Source organism: Harpia harpyja, chromosome 2 (assembly GCF_026419915.1).
Source record: "Harpia harpyja isolate bHarHar1 chromosome 2, bHarHar1 primary haplotype, whole genome shotgun sequence".
In the NCBI taxonomy this organism is placed as follows: domain Eukaryota; kingdom Metazoa; phylum Chordata; class Aves; order Accipitriformes; family Accipitridae; genus Harpia; species Harpia harpyja.
This window is the reverse complement of record NC_068941.1, coordinates 29,538,835-29,557,475: the sequence shown is the minus strand read 5'-3', so window position 1 is coordinate 29,557,475 and position 18,641 is coordinate 29,538,835. Positions and strand designations below refer to the sequence as shown.

The window sequence follows — 18,641 nt, the reverse complement described above, 5'->3', positions numbered from 1 at the left end:
TCAAGTTCCAAGCATATTTTAACTTGAATTAAACAGACTATTAATAAAATAAACTTGGCAGCAAATCCTCTGGCAATTGTAATCAAACACAGCCCTGTGACAGTCTCAGCTGCAGCGGCGCTACCAAGAAAAAAAGCAAAAAGTGGATGAAGGTCCCTGTGTATTAAAAGCTTCTCTTGTTTCCTGAAGTTTCATAATGAAAGATACTACCTCAGTAAAATCAGAAAGGAAAGCGAAAGTTTAGTAGCTGTTGTTTGTGTGGGCCTGATTAAGGATGTTGACAGCTTCCAGAAAAGTGACTTGATTTTGTTTTTCAGGAGCTTTATTTTAACTACTAGATGAGGATTTGGAGCTAGGTCTTCAGAGAAGTGCGGGCAGGTTGTACTGGGATAGTTCAGCACCTGCCATGCAAAGGCATTGTGCTCACCTAGCCTAACCGCTAGCCCGGGCAGAGGAACCTGGGCACTGGTCAGCGTGTGAGGCTGCAGGATCACTGCGTTCTTGGCTGTCATTTTGTGTTTAGTGAAGTCTGTCTAACTAGAGTTTATCCCCAGGAAATTCTGCATCCTTAAAAGGTTCCTACTCTTAAATATCTGGTTTAAAGAATCATGGTCTGGAACTGTGGGTTTGAGTCCTTTGTTAGGAAATTTTGGGTTTATTTGAATATGCAGATTTTCTCTTTGGAAACCCACTTGTACAGAGATGAGCCGAGATAAGCTTTGTGTGCCAGTTTGTGCGGTCTAATGGTGTTTGTACAGGCAAATGAATGTGACTGAAATCCAGTGGCAGATACACTTGAGCCACATGCATCTTGTGGGTAAGGACACTCAGACTTAGGGACAAGCCAAGTTGTAAGGTGTGTTGGGTGTATATTGTGCTTTTTCCTCATACAAAAGTTTGAATATGCCTTTCCTGAATACTTTGAAAGAACTATTTTAAAATATATTCATGCTGAATATTTAAAATATTGCTAATATATTGGAAGATACTCATGTGTAACCATGGGGAAAAGCATAAGCTATGAAATTTGGACTTGGTTCTGTAATGGGTAACAGCAGAGCTGCATTGCAAACTTTTTTGTGACTTTAATTATACAGCTCTAGGCTTTTCCATTCCAACTTGCACAGCCTGTAGGCAGTCTTCCTTTCTTTCCCAAATGTGTCTGCAGATCACAACTGTGAAAGAGTTGCAGTGTCCTGCACTGGGGACTGGACTCTTAAACTTGTGGCTACAAAGGTGTAGCCTGAGTTTCCTTCAGCTTTTCTATTCAGGAAGGCTGCCTGGTGGCTGCCTGCCTCAAGAGCTGTATTTGGGGTGGCAGCACTGGATCAGTATTGACTTTTTCTTGAAGAAGGAGTTATTGTCCCAACAAAAGAGCTAAGCAATTTGTCTGGAAAGAACCTTTGTAAATGCAAATATCCTCTCAGTAGTTTTCTATCCTAATATTAATTTAGGATTGTTATGAATAAAGTGGGGGTTTTTTCCTTGGCAGGTGCCTTGGTAACCGGACACATTTGGAGGAGAAAAGATGAAGAACATGCTTGGCTCATTGATCACTGATGAACTGATATCATCCCAATGTCCACATATGACAGAAAAGGTAATTTTCTGCCTTGACTTCAGGTAAGTGTGTGTTGTGTACCATACCTCACTTGCCAAGCTTTGGGGAATCTAGGAAAATGGTAGTGCATGTCTGAAATTAATTTCCGAAAAGACAGTGGCAAATTTCAGTCATGTGCAAGACATGAGGTGCTGTTGCTTTTGTGACACCCCTTTAGGCGCTCTCAGATCAGAGAAACACCATTCAGTTTACCTGGGGGGCCACAGCCCCTGTCTGGAGTCTGATGTCTTCAGAGACAGATACCATAGAGATAGGGTGATCTGCAGCCAGGAATGCATGCTGCTGCAAAGCACAAGCTCCCTCTGTAACCTGAGCTGAATGCGCTGTTGAGTGCTGAGAAACACGGTGCCTATAGTTTCTTGGCAGTTGGGCTAGATGATCATTGTAGGACCCTTCCAACTGAACTTATTCTGATGAGAGGGCTGCCATGGTTCCTTAACTGCCTGAGAGCAAGGACACCAATACATCCTTCCTGTGGCTACTGATCTAGCTAGGCAGGTCTGACCACATTTTGCTCAGGAGACACACGGGGAAAACGTTGATCCCAAGCTGGCTGTTGTTCTATCGCAGGATTAATAATACTTCATTATTGCTATGAAGGAATGTCTGGCAGCTAAATGAACTAGAGACTTGTGGAGTAGTCAGTGGAGGACACCTAGGAAGATGAGAACACAGTAGTTAGATTATGGTGCTTCCTGAGAGTGTTTTTTAAACTTCCACTGATTTGAGTCAGGAAATTCTTGCATCACAAAGGTGAAATCATCGTATTTAAGAGCTCTGTGTGGAATTTTCTTCCAGAAAAGTGATTATTCCCTTCAAATGTGCAAAATATTTGACATTTTACATACCTTGCAGCAAGGAGTCACATACCTTACCTGTATATTATATGACAGTATCTTCTCGTGCTTGTTTTAAACCTGCTGCTCTTGTTTGAAGTTACTGTATGAGAAGAAACAGTGAATAGTGTTTTCCTGTTCACTTTCACTACTCCACACATTACTCTCTAGACCCTTATCTCTTCCTCCATACCTTTTTAGGTTGCAGAATCCTGGTCTGTTCAGGCATCCCGTGCATAGAAGCTGCTTTGTTCCTCTGATCAGCTGTGCTCCTTCTTTCGGGACCTTTTACGGTTCCTCTGTATCAGCTTTGAGATGGGCAAATGGACCAGAATTTAACGCAGTATTCAGGATACAGGCGTAATGTAGATTAATGTTGTGATATAAGTTTGTTCCCTTTTTGCTTTTCTATTTGCTGTTCTATTTACAAGTAGTTTCTAGCATTCCTCTTGGTTTTTTTGACTGCTCCTGAGTTGATATTCTCATAGGACACTCTGCCTCAATCTTACTCCTGAAAAGAATAACCAACCAACTCAACACCTGACACTTAGTAGGTAAGGTTAGGGCTGTTTTTTCTGTATGTGTGTCACTTTATAGTTTTTCATTCTGAAGTTCATCTGTTGTTTTATTACGTAGTATCTCAATATTATGAAATGTTTCTACAGCATGTTGTAGTTTTTCTCTTTATTGGCATGGGTAGACAGTTATCATTGGATGATGGTCGTCTCAGTATTTCTTTTTTCCAGACCATTTATGAATATAGCGGAGATTCCTGTGAGATAGTGACCTGCCTTCACAAAAAGCATTATCATTTATTTCCTGTGTTTCCTCTCTTAAGTGGTTTTCCATCTCAAGCCTTCATATCCCATGGCAGCTCAGATCTTTTAAGAGGCTTTTGTGAGAGATCTTATTTAATTTCCTTTGGAAATCCAAGCAGACATTATCAATCAGATCTGCCTCATGCACCAGCTGTTGGTCTGCTCAGGAACTGAGGTAGATTTGCAAGCCAGCACTTTGCTGTACAAAAGCTGTGATGATTCTACCCTATATAGTGTATTTATAGAAACACCAGCTACTTTTATTACTTAGTTGCTTGTGCTAATGTGGCCATTTTGTATATCATACTACGCTGTCAAAGGTTCCTCATGCTTGCTTTAGAATGCTTTTTTGGAAAAATTTGCTTGGTCTTCTGGCAATAAAGTAGTGTTGGGTGAGAGGCTGCATACCATCATCAATAATGCAGTTTTTCCATCCTTCACCCTGGTTGAGTTCTACCTGATCTTGATCACTTTGTCGTTGGCTTTTACCCCAGTTTCTTATACTGATACTTTGCTCCCAAGAAATATTAGCTAGATGGTTCTGGTATGCTTCTCCCTAACTTTTGGTTTTTTTGTTTTTGTTTTTGTTTTTTTCAGTTTGTGCCTGAGTTTATAAATCTGTCTTTTTTTTCCAGCTTTTCTGAAGTATGCTTTCTTGTTCCCAATGGTTTGTTTGGTTTTGGGTTTGTTTTTTTTAAAATACCTTTATGTTTAGCTTTAGGTTTCCTGAAGGCTTTTTTTCTTTGACAGACAGGATGCATTTGCTCTGAGACTAACATGATGTCTTGAAATAGTCACTCTGTCTCCAGAAAACATGCAGTTCTTCAAGGTTCCCCTTTTAGGTTCATTGATTTTTCTACTTTTGTGTGTCTCTGTGTATTACTGTCTTTGAAATTGAGCACGAGAATAGTTGATCTTCTGGCTTTGGAGGTCTGTAGAAATGTTGAATCTGATGCTGATATAGTTCAAGTACACGGCAGAAATATAGTAAACCAATTGTGTGTACTGGTCAGGACCAAATCAAGAGTTGCTTCCCATTTCGTGGGTTTCCTAGCTGCCTGTTCCTGAAACAGTTATTCACAGCATCTAGAAATCTAGTATTATCTGAATGGTCAATGTAAAGATTTTACTTCAGAGTAATTAAAATAATTGGAAATAATAGTTCCCGGGGATTTCTACATTCCATTGCCTTCCTGCCACCACGTTTCCTTTATACCTGCTGTGTCCATGTCCTTGTTTAAGGTGAGCGTTCTGGGTCTGTGCCATCATTATCTTAGAGAATTCTGTGAAACACAGAAAGCATTGTTTTGGCTTATCCTGTTCATATCAGACTACTTTTTTTTTTTTTACTGCTTTTGTTTACTATTTGACTTTTGTCAACTTCTATCCTGTGTGGACCAGTCTGCTTTCTCCTACTTGTCAGTTTGAAATTCCTGTATGATCTTCCTGATTTGAAGTGCACATCCTGTTTCCCTCTCAGCTCAGGTGGAAATCTGGTCATCCTTTGCCTAGGCTCAATCTACTCTAGAAGCTTCCCCAGTCCCTGATGAGCCTGAGCCTCTCTTCCTTACTCTGTTGCTTTAGTCATGCATTGAGAGTTTGCCTCCTCACCATGTGTTGTGATGGGGGTCCTGGTCTTTGGCATCCTACGTTCTGCCTCCAGAATCTCTCTTCTTTCTTTTATGTGGTACCCAGGTGGACCACAACCCCTGCCTCCTTCCCAGCATTTCCCAACTTGTCCAGGCTTTTTTTGAAGTTTGTCAGTGTAGCACTAGCAGGCACATCAGTACACCACCTCTGGAATCAGGAGCCAAACCTGTTAGGTACCTGGTAACTGAACCGCTGATGGCTATTGCCTGTCCCTTTTTCTCAGCTGGGGCTTCTGCCCCAGGGAAGTATTGTCAGTACAAGAATATACACAGACACCTCGTGCAGAGAGGGGACCATTGACCAGGATTATTACATCAGTTTGGTGCCTTCCTGCCATGAAACTAGGGCTGGAAGAGCTTTTCAGTGTCCTAAGAAGCCTCCTCAGTTCAACCTCTTTCCTTAAGCAGCAACAGGTTTTTTACCTGCAGGTAAGACTGTTCAGAGATTGCCATGAAGCCTCTGTGTTGTGCTTTCTTCCACCTATGCCATGATCAAGTAACAAGGAAGGGCTCTATCTCTGAGGATCATGGGCCGCCTGGAATGAATACGTCTTCGCACCACCTACGCATGGGTCAGGTAATCATATGACACTTGATACTTTACCCATGGAAGTTGTAACCCCCTAGCTAGGCTTCTGACTGCATTTCTCTTGCACGTCTGGACTGACTCAATGGAAATGTTCTATATGGGATGGCAACACAGCTTCCAGTTGAAGTATTGAGAAGCAGTTATGTTATATGCGTCATTAGCAACTGTATTCATTGTGTTTTGTAACAAATTATGCTGAGATGTTGACTGAATCCAAATTATGAGAAGCTGAGGCTTATCTCTAGCCTGTGTTTCATTCAAAAGAAGCTGGCCTTCCCAGAAAGGCAGTTCTCCTGTAACTTGGCTATGGACTTGATATAAGGTAGAGAGAAGAGCTCCAGCCATGTAAGATGTATTCTCATCAGTGTGTTACTCAGCTGGTGATCCCTGAGCTGTAGAGGGGTCAAATGAAGGTCATTAAGGTGGAGGAAAAGAGTCCCTAGATGTTAGAAACTTCATTGCAGCAAAGCAGTATGTGCCACAGGTATCTTGTTGTGATGTTCTGTCTTCTTTATTTGCCTTCTGAAACAAATCTGTGTGTATATATGTGGGCATATATATCTTCTAGTAAGTTTGGAACTGAGAACACTTAAAATTGAAAAAAGGGTTCCCAAGAAAAGATTGAGAAATGCTACTTTAGGTTAGAGTTTGTGCTTGTGTTAATTGACTTGCCGGTTAACTTGCTGTAACTAGCACAAGTAGAAATGCTTATCTAGACAACCTGCAAATATTTATATCACAAATGTTTATGACCTGGAAGAATTTTTCCAGGGCAGAAACGTGTGTGTGGCTAGGTGGCCACAATTAGAATTAACATCTAAGGAGGTAAAGAAGAATGACAAACTTGAACGTAGCTGTTGTTATGGGGGCAAGTTCTTGTCTGGCCAAATGACCAATGTCAAGGGAGTCAAGAGGCACATGCCACTGAATCTACATCAATTTATGTCAGCTCTGCATCTGGCCTAGGACTGAACATTGTCTCTTTAGAACATGCAAATTTTCTGCATTGGTCCTGCCCATAATTTCTGATTTTTTTTTAATTATACCAAAGAAGGAAATAAACTCTGCGTCCTTGCAAAATTTTCATGGCTTTTCTGATTTGGGGTGTTGCAGGGTGTAGTTAATGCTCTGAAAAAGCTTCAGGATTCCTGGATGAAAGGTGTGATGAAAGAAGTGTATTGTTATTGTTTTAGGGGAGGAATCATGCTACTGGGTAAGCCTCTGTCACTGAGACTTGCTGGACTTGTTTGTTCTGACTTGCCTATGACTCCTTTCTTTCCTAATTCGGGAGATAAAGCCACAAGTCTATGCTGAGATGCTGCACACTGCATTGTGGCATTCGGGACAGTGCATCTCCCAGACAGAAGAGCTTCTTGCTGACCTCTCAGCGGTAGCCAGAGGTGAGTGCCGCAGCTTTCTGACTTGCTCCTTGGTAGTTTGGGCAGTATCGTGCGTGGATTTATAGGGCAGAATAGCACTAGCTCTGAGCTTGCTTCTGATTTGAGCTGCCTTCCATGTATCAGTAATCCTTCTGATATTTCACCCTTTCTACTCACCCAAAATGCATTTGTTTTCTGAGAATTCCCCGGTTCCTCTACAGCATGGTATGGTGACAAATCAAGGTGGCCTATGGCCACCAAAGGTTACAGTGGGGGAGCAGGCGAGAGTCATCTCTCTGCGCCCCAACTCTGATCTGCCATTTGTGCTAGTGCGGTTAGAATGTGTTGCAGTCACAACTGCTGAGCTAATAGCGTGGTATAAAAGGGTGAGCAGAGTAAAATAGGTAAAAGTAAATTCTTGTGCTCTTTATTTTCATGGGCTTTGTGTGCAACCAGTGAAGCGTTAATCTGTGCAGAATCAGCTTGGAAACGCACCAAATCTGGCACCAGACCATTTCACCCACCCTGCCTTGGAACGAAAATCAAACCGAAACCCCACAAAGATTATAACTGCTTGTTTAGTGTCTTGCTTCTGGAACAGATTTCAACCAAAGCAGAATGAAGGGAGGTGGGCAGAGCTATTTTCAAAGGCTGAAAAGCAGACATCTACTGCTATGTTCTGGGATTGCCAAACTAACAGGATAAGATACTTGTCTATGACCAATGCAGCTGGAAGTAGAAATCTGAGAGGTAAAGATGATGTGGAAGTTGCAGAACCTTATCCTGAGCAGATTGCAATCGGTGGCCATGTACTTAATATTTCCTTTACACTGGGATGGCCTCTTGCATGTTCATGCAGATTGTAAAGTCCTTATGTAGTGAGTAGCCCTCCTAGTTCTACTAAAGCTTATTTCAGAACATGGGAGTCTTTCTCAAAATGTTGGCTGTGGCAGTCAGCTGTAGAAAGATGCATTATTGATCAAGGATGTTTCAGTTGTCAGCGTTACAGTTATGTCCCACAGACTGTTGTAGTAGTACAGGACGCTAGCTCTATCCCAATAATTAAAGAGCTTATAACCTCCAAAAAGCTGTATGCAAAATGGATGAGAGACTAAGGAACAACAAGCCTTTTGTGCTGATTGCAAAGGTGATCAGATAATCAGGGAAGCCTGTATGAGCAGCGTTTTGGCATCACGGATATAGTTACTGGTAAGCTCTGAGTTAACACATCCCAAAGACTGAATGCTGCTCTTGAGTCTTGATGCAAATGACAAGAACAGTATTTGGAGCTGTTGTCTTTGCCCAGCTGAAGTGTGCTCCTGGGAAGCAGCAAAACCTTGGTAGAATTGGATGATTATGGGGAGGAGCACAATTAGTAAGTGGCAAATACATTAGTGATGCTTTATCTGACTGCAGAGGGGTGGTATGCAGCACCTACTGTTTTTGTGGGATGTTCGAGGGTGTGGGGAGATCAAGCTGATTCAGCGTGACGCATAGAACACCACACACGTTTTTTTCCCTCAGCAGATCCCTTCAATATTTGGAAGTCTTCCATTGTATCAGGATTGCTTTGGGAGATATCAGACATTGAGTGATCGAGGCTGGTAGGTAACTGACCTCATCCAGACAAGGGTCTTGCAGTACTTAGGCAGGCAGTAGCTGCTTCTGTTTCAGTGCCCAATGTAACAGAGGTTGTTGTCCCATTCTCTTAGAAGCGTGTGTCCTGAGTATGCCACAACAGTGGAGAAGTGTTAGGTTGGTGTGACTGCTTGTGGCAAAGGTGGGAGTGGAATTAGCATGTCTTGCTATGTGGCCCTGTGCTTTTGCTACAGGACTCCTGGACTAAGCCAGACATATTTCAGTTGCTGCCATTCCCAACCCCCCTGACAAGGCAGATAGCTTCAGGGACCTAGCCTGGATTTTCAAATTGCACTCACCAGGCCAGCAGATTAGTCTGTTCAGTTGTCTTGTGAAAGGTCCCATTTCTAGGAAGAGTGATTGTAGGGTTATGCCCGAATCCATCTTTGAATGGAAAAACTTGTCATGGCTATAAATGTAGAGAAACCCGCATCAGCAGATGTGCAACCCAAGCTCTGCCACTGGCTCTTCTGAGAGTATTGGAATATCAGTGAGCTAGGGTATACTAATAAAAAATATAATAATAAATTTATTATTGGAAGACAGCAACAGATCAGATAGAAGAGGTTGCATGTTTTCTTCTATGCAGAGCATGGCAAAACACCTTCAGTAAACAGCTGGTGCCAGAGAACATGGTTTAGATTCATCTAAAAGCAAATCTAGGTCGGGGTGCTATGAGGGCTTAGCTTAAGAAATCAAAAAATGTCAAGGGTAGATCTGTAAAACAGAACAGGGTAGCTGTTCCCTGCTGTTCCCAGTGTCTAGGGCCTTTTCTTAGGACACTTGATAAAGTACAGTTGCTTTTCTTGTCTGAACAGACATTTTCTGATCAGTTTTCTGGTATTGTTCAAACTGAGGCTTTTTATAATGCACAGTAGCTCAACCGGAAGAGATGGATTAGCTCAATATAGTGGATCAAACCCTGTCAGGCAGAGGTGGGAGCTGAACTTTCATCACTTGCATTGTGAGTGAACTTGGTAACCTTAGGGAATTTGGTACAGGATAAGAGAGGAAAACCAGCTTGTCACCTGTGTATTGTGCTTGTCTTTTGCTTTGGGGTAAATTGTCCAAGTTGGAAGGTAAAGAATTCATTTGGGGTTGATTAGAAATCCAGCCTGAAATCCTATCTGTTTTCCCCTTGGTTTCACAAGAAAGACCAGACAATTTTAGCTTCATAAAATTTCAGTACAACTCTTCTTCCTAATGTGCCAATAACTATTAATGTAGCTTTATTTCTTGCTGTATTTCACTCAAGGCTTGATTTAATATCTCTGACACACGACTTGACTATGTTTAAAATAACTTAATTCTATACAAACATAGCTATTTCCAAAATGGTTCATTTGGATGAATTTTTTTCAGTATGGAATAACTTAAGTGATCAAAACACATTTTTTGGCTCCGAGCCAAGGCGTCTAAACTAGGAGACTTAATAATTTGCATTTCCAGACCCAAATGAACTGTGATATGAAATTGTCAGATGCTGCTGTGGATTGTCTTGGGCTCCTTGGGAATGAAGCGTGTTTTAAATGAGAACAGGGATTGCTGGAGGAGGTCTCATGTTCATCTATAGTATTGCCAAGATAAGCAGTTTTGTACTGAACTAAAAGATCTTGGGTTTGAAACTTCTAACTAATTCACTGCAGACTGAAAGCTGCCAGATACAGACTGTGAGGAGGTGGTTTTCAGAGCAGAGAGGACTTGGCCTTCGAGGTCTCCTGCTGGAGTCTGGCTTCTGATCTCTTGTTAAGGTTTACTCTTGAGGAATGAAAGTTATCCTCATCCATGCTGGAGGATGAATGCATTGGTGTTACCTGAATTTCCCAGGCTGCTCCCCTGAGAGTTAATTCGCATCTTACTGGAGTTTGGGCAGTGAAAATATCAAAGTGTGTGGCATAAGGAAGCAAGAAATGTGAGGCTGTACAAAACACCTGACTGGAAGGCATCTACACAGACACCTGTGGTATTGGGGGTCTTCTGAGATTACCTATCTATTAAGCAGTGCCTCTTTGCCACAAGAAGAAAGAAAGAGTGCATCTATGGTTGAAGGCAACGAGATTGTCTCTACCTCTGCATTCATTAGCACTGCAGAGGATCAGTGTTTCTCCGGCCAGTGAGTGTTGCTGGGTGGAGCAGAGTTTTCTTCATTACTAGAGTGCAGAGAAGACCATGCAGAAGTGTGATTCCTAAACAGCGGGATCCACCTGCCGCTGAACTATTTTAACTATGGAGATGAATGTCCCAGGCTCAGGAATCCTTGTCAGGTGGTTATTCTGGTAAAGCACAACAATCCTGCCCTCCATGGCATAATAGCAAAAAGGCTAGGGGGGCCAAGGAGCTAGTTGGAGGTGTAATGTGTGTGATTAATGACTGAATGCATTGAGTGGACATAACCTGAACAAGAATGGCCTTTCACTAAACATCCTAGTAGGTCTCAGCAGAGGCAGGCTCAAAACCAGACCTAGTTGTGAGTGTGGGGCTTTTTGTGAATATAGACCCTAGCATGGCAGTGTCAAAGTCTAGAACTCCCAGGCACTACTGGAAATATATGCCACTTTAATATAAGCGATACACATTTGGTGTTGCCTGCACTCGAGCTGTTCTTCCAGGAGTAAAGGATAGCTGATTTGGGGCCCAACAAGACCATCTGTTCCCTGCATTCACACCGATTCCTGAAATGGGTGGCAAAAGATTAGGTATTTCCTAAAAAGCTAAAACCAGGAGAGTTTTTCTTTCCCAACCCTTTTGCACAACTGGTGACTACCATGTCTGCTGATAAAATAGACCCCCAAAAAGTGGGGGTGGGGGGCTGCTGAGCCAGGTCCCGCACTCAGGCATCGCAGTTGAAGGATATGTACTGGCAATTGTACACTGTGGGAGGTGATGAGACTTGGTGCTTCCATTGCACAGGAGATTTTTCCTGTTCTGGTACTTAGCAAGATGGAAGTCGAAAGCATCGTGCTAAAGGGAGGAAACTGTTTTGGGTTTGAAGAATTATTTCCACTTTAATTTGTATATCCTATATACAAGTTATTTACCTATATGAATGTAAAAATACATGGAAGTACTTCCTTTAAACTGCTTTCTTTAAAAGATTTAAAGTGAAATCAGTATCAGAAGTGGAGGAGGTTTTTATTCCTCATATCCCATGTTTCCATTTCCCCAAGCACTGCAGCAGTTCCTGAGGTATCTGTTTCCCCTTGCAAGTCTGTGTGACCTGTGGAAAGCAAGCAGTTCCGAAATGTTGGAAGAGAAGGAGGTTTGTGCCGGCAGTGTTTGTTGATGTAGCTGGTATTTGCATGAGAAGGAAATAAAGACAGATTGAAATGGAGGACAGTGCTGCCTGTCAGAGCATGAGTCCTACAGGCAGCGAGATGCTCATTTCTCAAGTGTGAGTCTTAAGCTTTTGTAGCTTAGGCATAAGGCCATATCTTGAGGAAATCTGTCTGTATACAGTTCAAGAAAGCCGGCGGTTATGAAACAAGACTACTGTTCTCTCAGTATCTGCAGAGTCAGCCGTGTGTCGTCAGGGCTGTGCCACGCGTTCTCTGTTTCAAGAGCAATGGAGGGTTGTCACTCTGATTGCCGTTCAGGTAGAAGCCCACTGGGGTGGGGACAGCTGAAGCACAAGGAACCAGTCTGATAGAGGCTGATGGCAGGGGCTCAGTCTGGAGAGCAAAAGCTCCCCAGTGAGGAGAACAAAGTCAGATGCTAGAGCAGAATCTTTAAAACATGAGAGGTCACTAGCTAAGGAGGGGCAGAGGCATATTGCCATTGTGGGCTTTTCTGCTTAGCCAAGGCGGCTTGCCCTCAAGGGCAGTAATTGGCTGCCCATGAGGTATGCTGCAGTTGCATGAGCTGGGGCTGTGAGATGAGGATGGGAATGATCCATGGGAGGCTGCGGCATGTTAAAGAAACTGAGGCAGGACAGTCCCACTGGTCTTAGGTTTTTATCTGAATCTCTGCATCTGTTAAAACCTCGGGTGTAATGGATAGCGTATTCAGTGAAGGTCTAGATGGTGAGAAATCCAGGCCCCTGTGGAACCAGTTGAGGTCTAGTGTGCATTATGTGCTTACTGCAACTTGCAGTTTCCAAAGAAAGTAATCTTGGCCAGCCTGGGCTTTCAGACTCCTGTCAACTGCCCTACAGTCTGTTTTGCAGAGCCTTGCCATCAGGAACTGAGCCAGTCTAGTGGGGAGACAGCTAGATTTGGAGAAAACTTGGACTGTGCATTGCCAGAACATAACTTGGCCGCAATAAAGCAGTCACAACAGAATGAGAGGTACTAGGCTTCTCCATAGCATGTGACTCTGAAGCAGAAGACTTGATCCTCGTCACCTGTCCTGTGTACTTTGATAATGCTGAGCTGCTGCTTGTGACCACCTGCAGCTGTGGTGCTGGCTGAAGCTACCCTGTTCAACTTTTTCTTTCCAGTATGCCACCTGTTTGAGTGGGTAAAAACTTGCCTGCTTCCCTGCTTAAGCAATGGACCGGGATACCTGCCAGCACTCTCACTAGCCAAAACCAAGCTTTTATGTGAGGAGATTAAACTCTGAGTTGCTTCCAACTTCCCTGTTACTTGCTGAGCACACCCTCACTGTGTGCAGACCTCTCAGCTGCTTCCTCTGTGGCTCTATCCTTTTTTTTTTTCTTTTCTGGTTTGCCATGCTTACCATCTCTGTCTTGTAGCTTTGCTCAGCTTTCTTGCCCTCAGGGCAGAGCGTATAACCCCATTCTGCTCTCCCACCACTTCATTGTCTTTTGCTGTCTTGGATTGGTGCATCATACCCTTGCCTTCACTGTTCATCTGCTCCCTCAGCTCATTTCCTAAGATGGAGCTTCTGCTGGTATCCTGTTCTGCTTTCACTGTGACTTCTTCTTTGCCACCTTGTAGTCAGAAAACCTGGAAAGACTTACTCTCTCCACCTGCCCTTCTGCCCCTGTTTTCTCAGATGTTGCTCAGAAATGGCTGTGCCGTAGGCCTGAAAGGGGGAAAATAGCATTTAATGTGTCTGGTCCACAGCAATACAAACATGGATCAGTGGGCGTAAAACAGCATGGTGACTAGCCAGCTGAGTCCCTCCTCCCCAGAGCTGGCTGCTGCCATTTGTCACTTGAGGCACCTTTGAGAGATTATCCCATGTGTTTTTCTGCTACCCTCTACTAGTGCCGACCATGATGTAGAGACTCGGTGCGTGGCATGACAACAATTACTACATAGTGTGCTGTGGAATTACTGGGGATCTGAAATAAATGTGCTTAAGGCTTTGCATCATCCTACAACAAAGCTACTGAGGACATGCACAAAAATGCAGTTTTCCTAATATTCTCTTGCTTAATGCTGCACAGGAGGACGTAAATGGAGGAGAAAGGCTTATGCGCTTTTGTCCATGTGCGAGTCAAGTTCCCAACCCTTTTACAGGTCTGCTGTTGACTTTCAGCAAGCACCAAGTCTGGGTCTTGTTGCCATATCACATTTACACATGGGCAGCTATTTCCTTCCCCTCTGACAGACTGTCTGGCAGGAGACAGGATGTAGTCTCTTACAATGTATGTGTGGTTTTGGTGCAATAAAACCCAAACCCTGTAAGGGATCAATAAATGTTACTATTCATACAGCTTTGAGTTATTTTTAGTTGGTATGTTATATGGCATCTCTGGTAGCCTGGAGTATCCTTGCTGCAGAAGTTATTTCATCAGTCATGAATTATTACATTTATATTCAGTTTAAGCACCTGTGTGGGCAGTCAGCTGCACTTGAAATCTGTGGGAAATTTTCTCTACTAGCAATACCTACACAACTCTAGGCTTTTCTCAGGGGTGCATGTGAGGCAACAGAGGCAAGTCAGAACACTGGAAATTGTGACTAAATATAAAGAAAAAGCTTTTGCCATGAGAGTGGTCAGAGACTGGACCAGCACTCCTGAGAGACTGGGAGATCTCTGTCCTTGGAGATACTAAAAACTTGACTGGACAAAGCATGGAGCAAGCTGCTGTAGTGGGATCTGGTTTGGGCAGGTCAGACCCACAGGGTCCAGAGTTCCTCCCCAACCTACCTCATTCTGTGAGGTTTGTCAGCTGAGCTAAGCTGTGCCAGGTATGATTTGGTGCGGGATGTGCTATTGTCTTTGTAATAGTTGAATTTCTCCATGTTGTTTTCTTCAATGCAGATAGTGATCCAGATGGAGAGAGCAATGAAGCGTATAGAACCATGGAAGATAGCAGTCATCGTTGTGTCAGTGATAGTAGGCTTAGCCTTCATCATTGGCTTGATTACGTTTTTTTTGTGCCATGGTAAGTGCACCCCTCAGACTTGCCACAAGTCTTCAGGAATCTGTTGTGTTTCACTTGCTACTGTGGTCTTGCCTGATGATTTAGGTATACAATTCACCCCTGGTATAGAATCCGCATGAGAACTTACTAGACCCTATTCAAGATCTGAACTGAATCAAAAACCTGCAAGAATACTTAAAATATCATTCACTTGAAGCAGGGATTTAAGTTTTGTCCCTCTCTTTGTTTCTTGTCTTGCCCTGGTGCCTCTACTGGTATCCATGGTTAATCAAAGGCTAGCAGTCTTCTGTGTAAGCCAGGGGTGTGGCTAGTATTCAGGCTATGCATAGTAAGCTTGGTCTTGAACAGGGTTTTTTCAGAAACTGAACCTGGCACCTCTAGCTGAGGTTATTCCAGAGAGAGAGAGGGCAGAGGTTTAGGCATTTTGGAACCCAGGAGTCGGTCCTGGTTGCCAAGGGCCCAGTTTTGGTAGTGGATGAATGAAGCCAAGCCGTTCCATTCCCAGTCTCTGAGATACCAGTGTGAGGGGTTTTGAAATGCCTTCTTCCTGGGATGAAGCCAATTGCGTTGCTGTCTCAGCTCACGGAGAGTCGACGAGGCCGTGGCTTGCATTAGGACACTAAACAGAGCAGTGGCAGAGCTACAGCTTAGCTTTGCTTTTTGCTAACTCTGCATAATGGGACCTCTCTCTGCCCTTCATGGAAGAGCCAGATTTTAAACTTAATCTGACTGCTGAATGGATGCAAACAGCGCTGGGCCACCTGCCTCTCAGAGGGGCAGGGACATGCCAGAGTGCAGCTAGGGAGGAGTGAGTGTGTCTACTGAGTCAGAGGGAACATATGTGGGCTGGTGTATCTTGTGCTGTGCTCACCTCAGGCTGATGGGAAGATGGTCCCCAGAAAAATGTTGTAGCGGGTGTAGTTTAGAGCTGCTTGGGATGGTCTTCAAAGTAGAAATGAGCCCCTAGCTGGTCCATGGAGCAACAAGATGGTCCAGAGCCCCCTTTTCCCAAAGTGCTGCTAAAGCTGTAATTCCACAGCTGACAGGTTCACAGCCAGAGCCTGGGAGCCTTACTTGTGCCATGCCCTGTAAGGTGCTGTGCATGTCTGAATTCTACTGAAGGAGATCAGCCACCTTTCCTTTTCTTCTCCTCTGTAGATCAGGATCGATATTACAATGCATCTTTCCTAATCACCAATGTCAAGTACGACCCTCAATACAAAAGGCAAACCACAGAAGAGTTCAGGCACCTGAGCCAAGAGATTGAAACCATGGTAAGCTAAGCTGTTTCTCTGTTTCTGCCTGACCTATGGTGAAGAGTCCTGCAGTTGTGTGATTGGAAATAAAGAGTCAGAGGTGATTGTGCCTCATCCTTATGTGGCTGGTCTTACCTTTCAAACCTTGCTGTAGTGGGTTAAAGATGCATTGCTGACTGCACAAGCAGATGGTAAGCACGGGTGCTGTTTGTTCCAGCAGCCCTGGGGTGGAACAGGCACCCACAGAGCAGAAGGGACAGCAAAATCAGCCAACTGAGCTGTTTATTTTGGTTCTGCATCCTCTGATGGAAATTTAGCGGTAGCTTTGGTGTAGAGGTGGAGATCTGAAAGCATTTTCTAGTGTTTCAGAGGTTCACGAGACTGTTATAGCTTGAGAACATGTACATATTACAGGTGTATTCTAACACACTCTTTTTCTTTAACAGATATCTGCAGTGTTCAAGGGGTCCTTTCTAAGAAAAAGATACCTCAGGTCCCATGTTGTCAGTCTAAGGTAAGTAATGTGAAGGTCAGGAATAAGCAGGGATGTGATAAATATTCTTTCTTCCTACCTCTTGACCATATGGAGCGTGCCTGGTTGTTTATGCTTGGATTACACCAGCAGGATGACTAAGTCTTGGCTGGTTGTCGCTCTCCGGTGCTTACAACACTGAGGGCTCAGTTACCTTCAGAGGTCAGCAAGGAAGAGAAATTTCGCCTTATACTTCTGCAGATTGATTACCTGAACACCAGTTGGTTGTGGCTGTGATGCAGTAACTGAATTACTAGGTCATCCCAGTCTCCACTACTAGTTAAAGACTTGAGAGATGCAGAGTTAGCTCTTTATTCCACTTAATGCTTCCTGTGGAAGCTCAGGCTGGTGTTTACCCCTCTGCATGGTGTACAGCAGGAGGTGAGTATTCTCTTCCCTCAGTGAAAAGGTCTAAAGGAATAAACGTTTCCCCTTTGAGATACCTGGATACAGAGTTGAGGGAAAGAGGCACGTGGGACGTACAGGTATAAAGGTCCTGTGTGAGAGCTTTTAAGTCTTTCCTCTCTGCAGTAATTATGTACCACTCTCAGTGATAAGACCCACACTTCCCTCTTCTTCACATTACTTTGGTTTGGAGTTGTATTTCTATAAGGCTCAATTCTGCTGTGGAATATTTTTCCCTAGACAGCAAAGAATGCCAGACTTCCTACAAATGTCCTTCTTCACAGCACTTCTGGGCTTTTTTGCCCTTACCTGGCTCTAGATGGAATGAGTCGTTGCCTTAAACTGTTCTACATTGTTTTCTGCTGCTGGTTCCTTCCACAAGCCTTCCATACTGTATATCAACTGAAATTACAGAACTTGGGAGCTAAAATTCAAGCAACTTCTTTACACCTTTTAGGTTGAGCAAACAGTGTGTCTCTTCCAAGCTTGTTTTTACTACAGATACCTTGTGCAACTAGGCACTGGACCAGCCTAGCTGCATCTCTGCTGTCTTTCCCTCTAGGCTTCAGTTGGTTTTCCTTTAGACTGTTAGACTAAAGTGTTGGGCCCAATATTTAATACTGACAGTAAGTGATCATGCCTTGCTCTGATAACTCAAATTATTGAGATTTTTGTCTCTAGATACAATGAAGCTAACTGGCAAATAAATGGTCAAGTGTCTTAAATGGAAAGAATTGCCGAGAGACCTTTTTAACTTCTGTGGTGCTAAACTGGGTCTTTTGAATGGCTGTTAGGAATAGCCTGTTGGGTACCTGTTGAATGGTTTTAACTTGCTGTATTGTTCCTACTGCCATCTGTGTCCTACTGACTATGAGCTGCATGGAAGCCAAAGGGAGTGATCTCTCCTTCTCAGCTGCTTATAACAATTCCCAGAAAATTCCCTCTTATCATTGTTATAGTGAGAACCAAGTCTTTTGCTGCCTGCTGACATGTCATCATCTTCCTTTACTTGTGCACAGCTATGCTATTTGTCCTATACATCTGTGCAGACCAGACCTGTTCTCATATAAAGGAGGTAGACGTTGCAAAGCAGAACAAAGAGGATAATTGGGCAGAGAGAGAATGACATGACTTTGGTTTTTTTTGGTTTGCAGCCCAGATCCTGGTGGAGTGCTTGCATCTGTTGTTCTGGTATTTAAATTTGCCTCAGCTGACAGTAAGGCAATGAGCTGGGGTCACGTCAACAGTGTGTTACGCAGAAGGCTGAAAACAAGCTCCACATTCTTGAATGTTGACCAGTCTACCCTTAGACTCACAGGCAAGTGCCTTAGGTTTGTGTTTTTAGCTTGGAATTTGTTCCTCATACTTTGCTGTTCTTAGTGTAATGAGTTTCACTTTGATATGCAAATATGGGCTATTCTTGTTTTCTTCTTTTGCCTTCTCAAAATTGTGTGTTATGGCTGACAGCCCGGTGACTTGGAAGAAGTAGCATGAAAAGAACTAAAGCATACTGGCACTGATTTATGGTGTGAGCTCTCCTCTATGCATCAGAGGCTCTCTCTGTGTACCTAGCTCTGTTGAATGAGATAGTGCCCCCTGCCCAATTCATCAAAAAAGGCCCAA

General features: G+C 43.5%; 1 protein-coding gene across 3 annotated transcripts in view; it reads left to right on the top strand.

Moving 5' to 3' along the window:
• Positions 1 to 18,641, top strand: part of LOC128135310 (transmembrane protease serine 11E-like) — a 51,086-nt gene that overhangs the window by 23,960 nt on the left and 8,485 nt on the right. Inside the window, exons 2-8 of one of the 3 annotated variants that reach the window (XM_052774140.1) lie at positions 1,493 to 1,623; positions 5,354 to 5,501; positions 6,805 to 6,913; positions 14,702 to 14,825; positions 15,984 to 16,099; positions 16,528 to 16,595; positions 18,173 to 18,336. In XM_052774140.1, the coding sequence (XP_052630100.1) occupies positions 14,714 to 14,825; positions 15,984 to 16,099; positions 16,528 to 16,595; positions 18,173 to 18,336 (460 nt within the window). In that variant the 5' untranslated portion in view covers positions 1,493 to 1,623; positions 5,354 to 5,501; positions 6,805 to 6,913; positions 14,702 to 14,713. Of the gene's footprint in view, positions 1 to 1,492; positions 1,624 to 5,353; positions 6,914 to 14,701; positions 14,826 to 15,983; positions 16,100 to 16,527; positions 16,596 to 18,172; positions 18,337 to 18,641 lie in introns of those variants that run through there. The other 2 variants (XM_052774126.1, XM_052774133.1) reach the window with 2 other exon arrangements.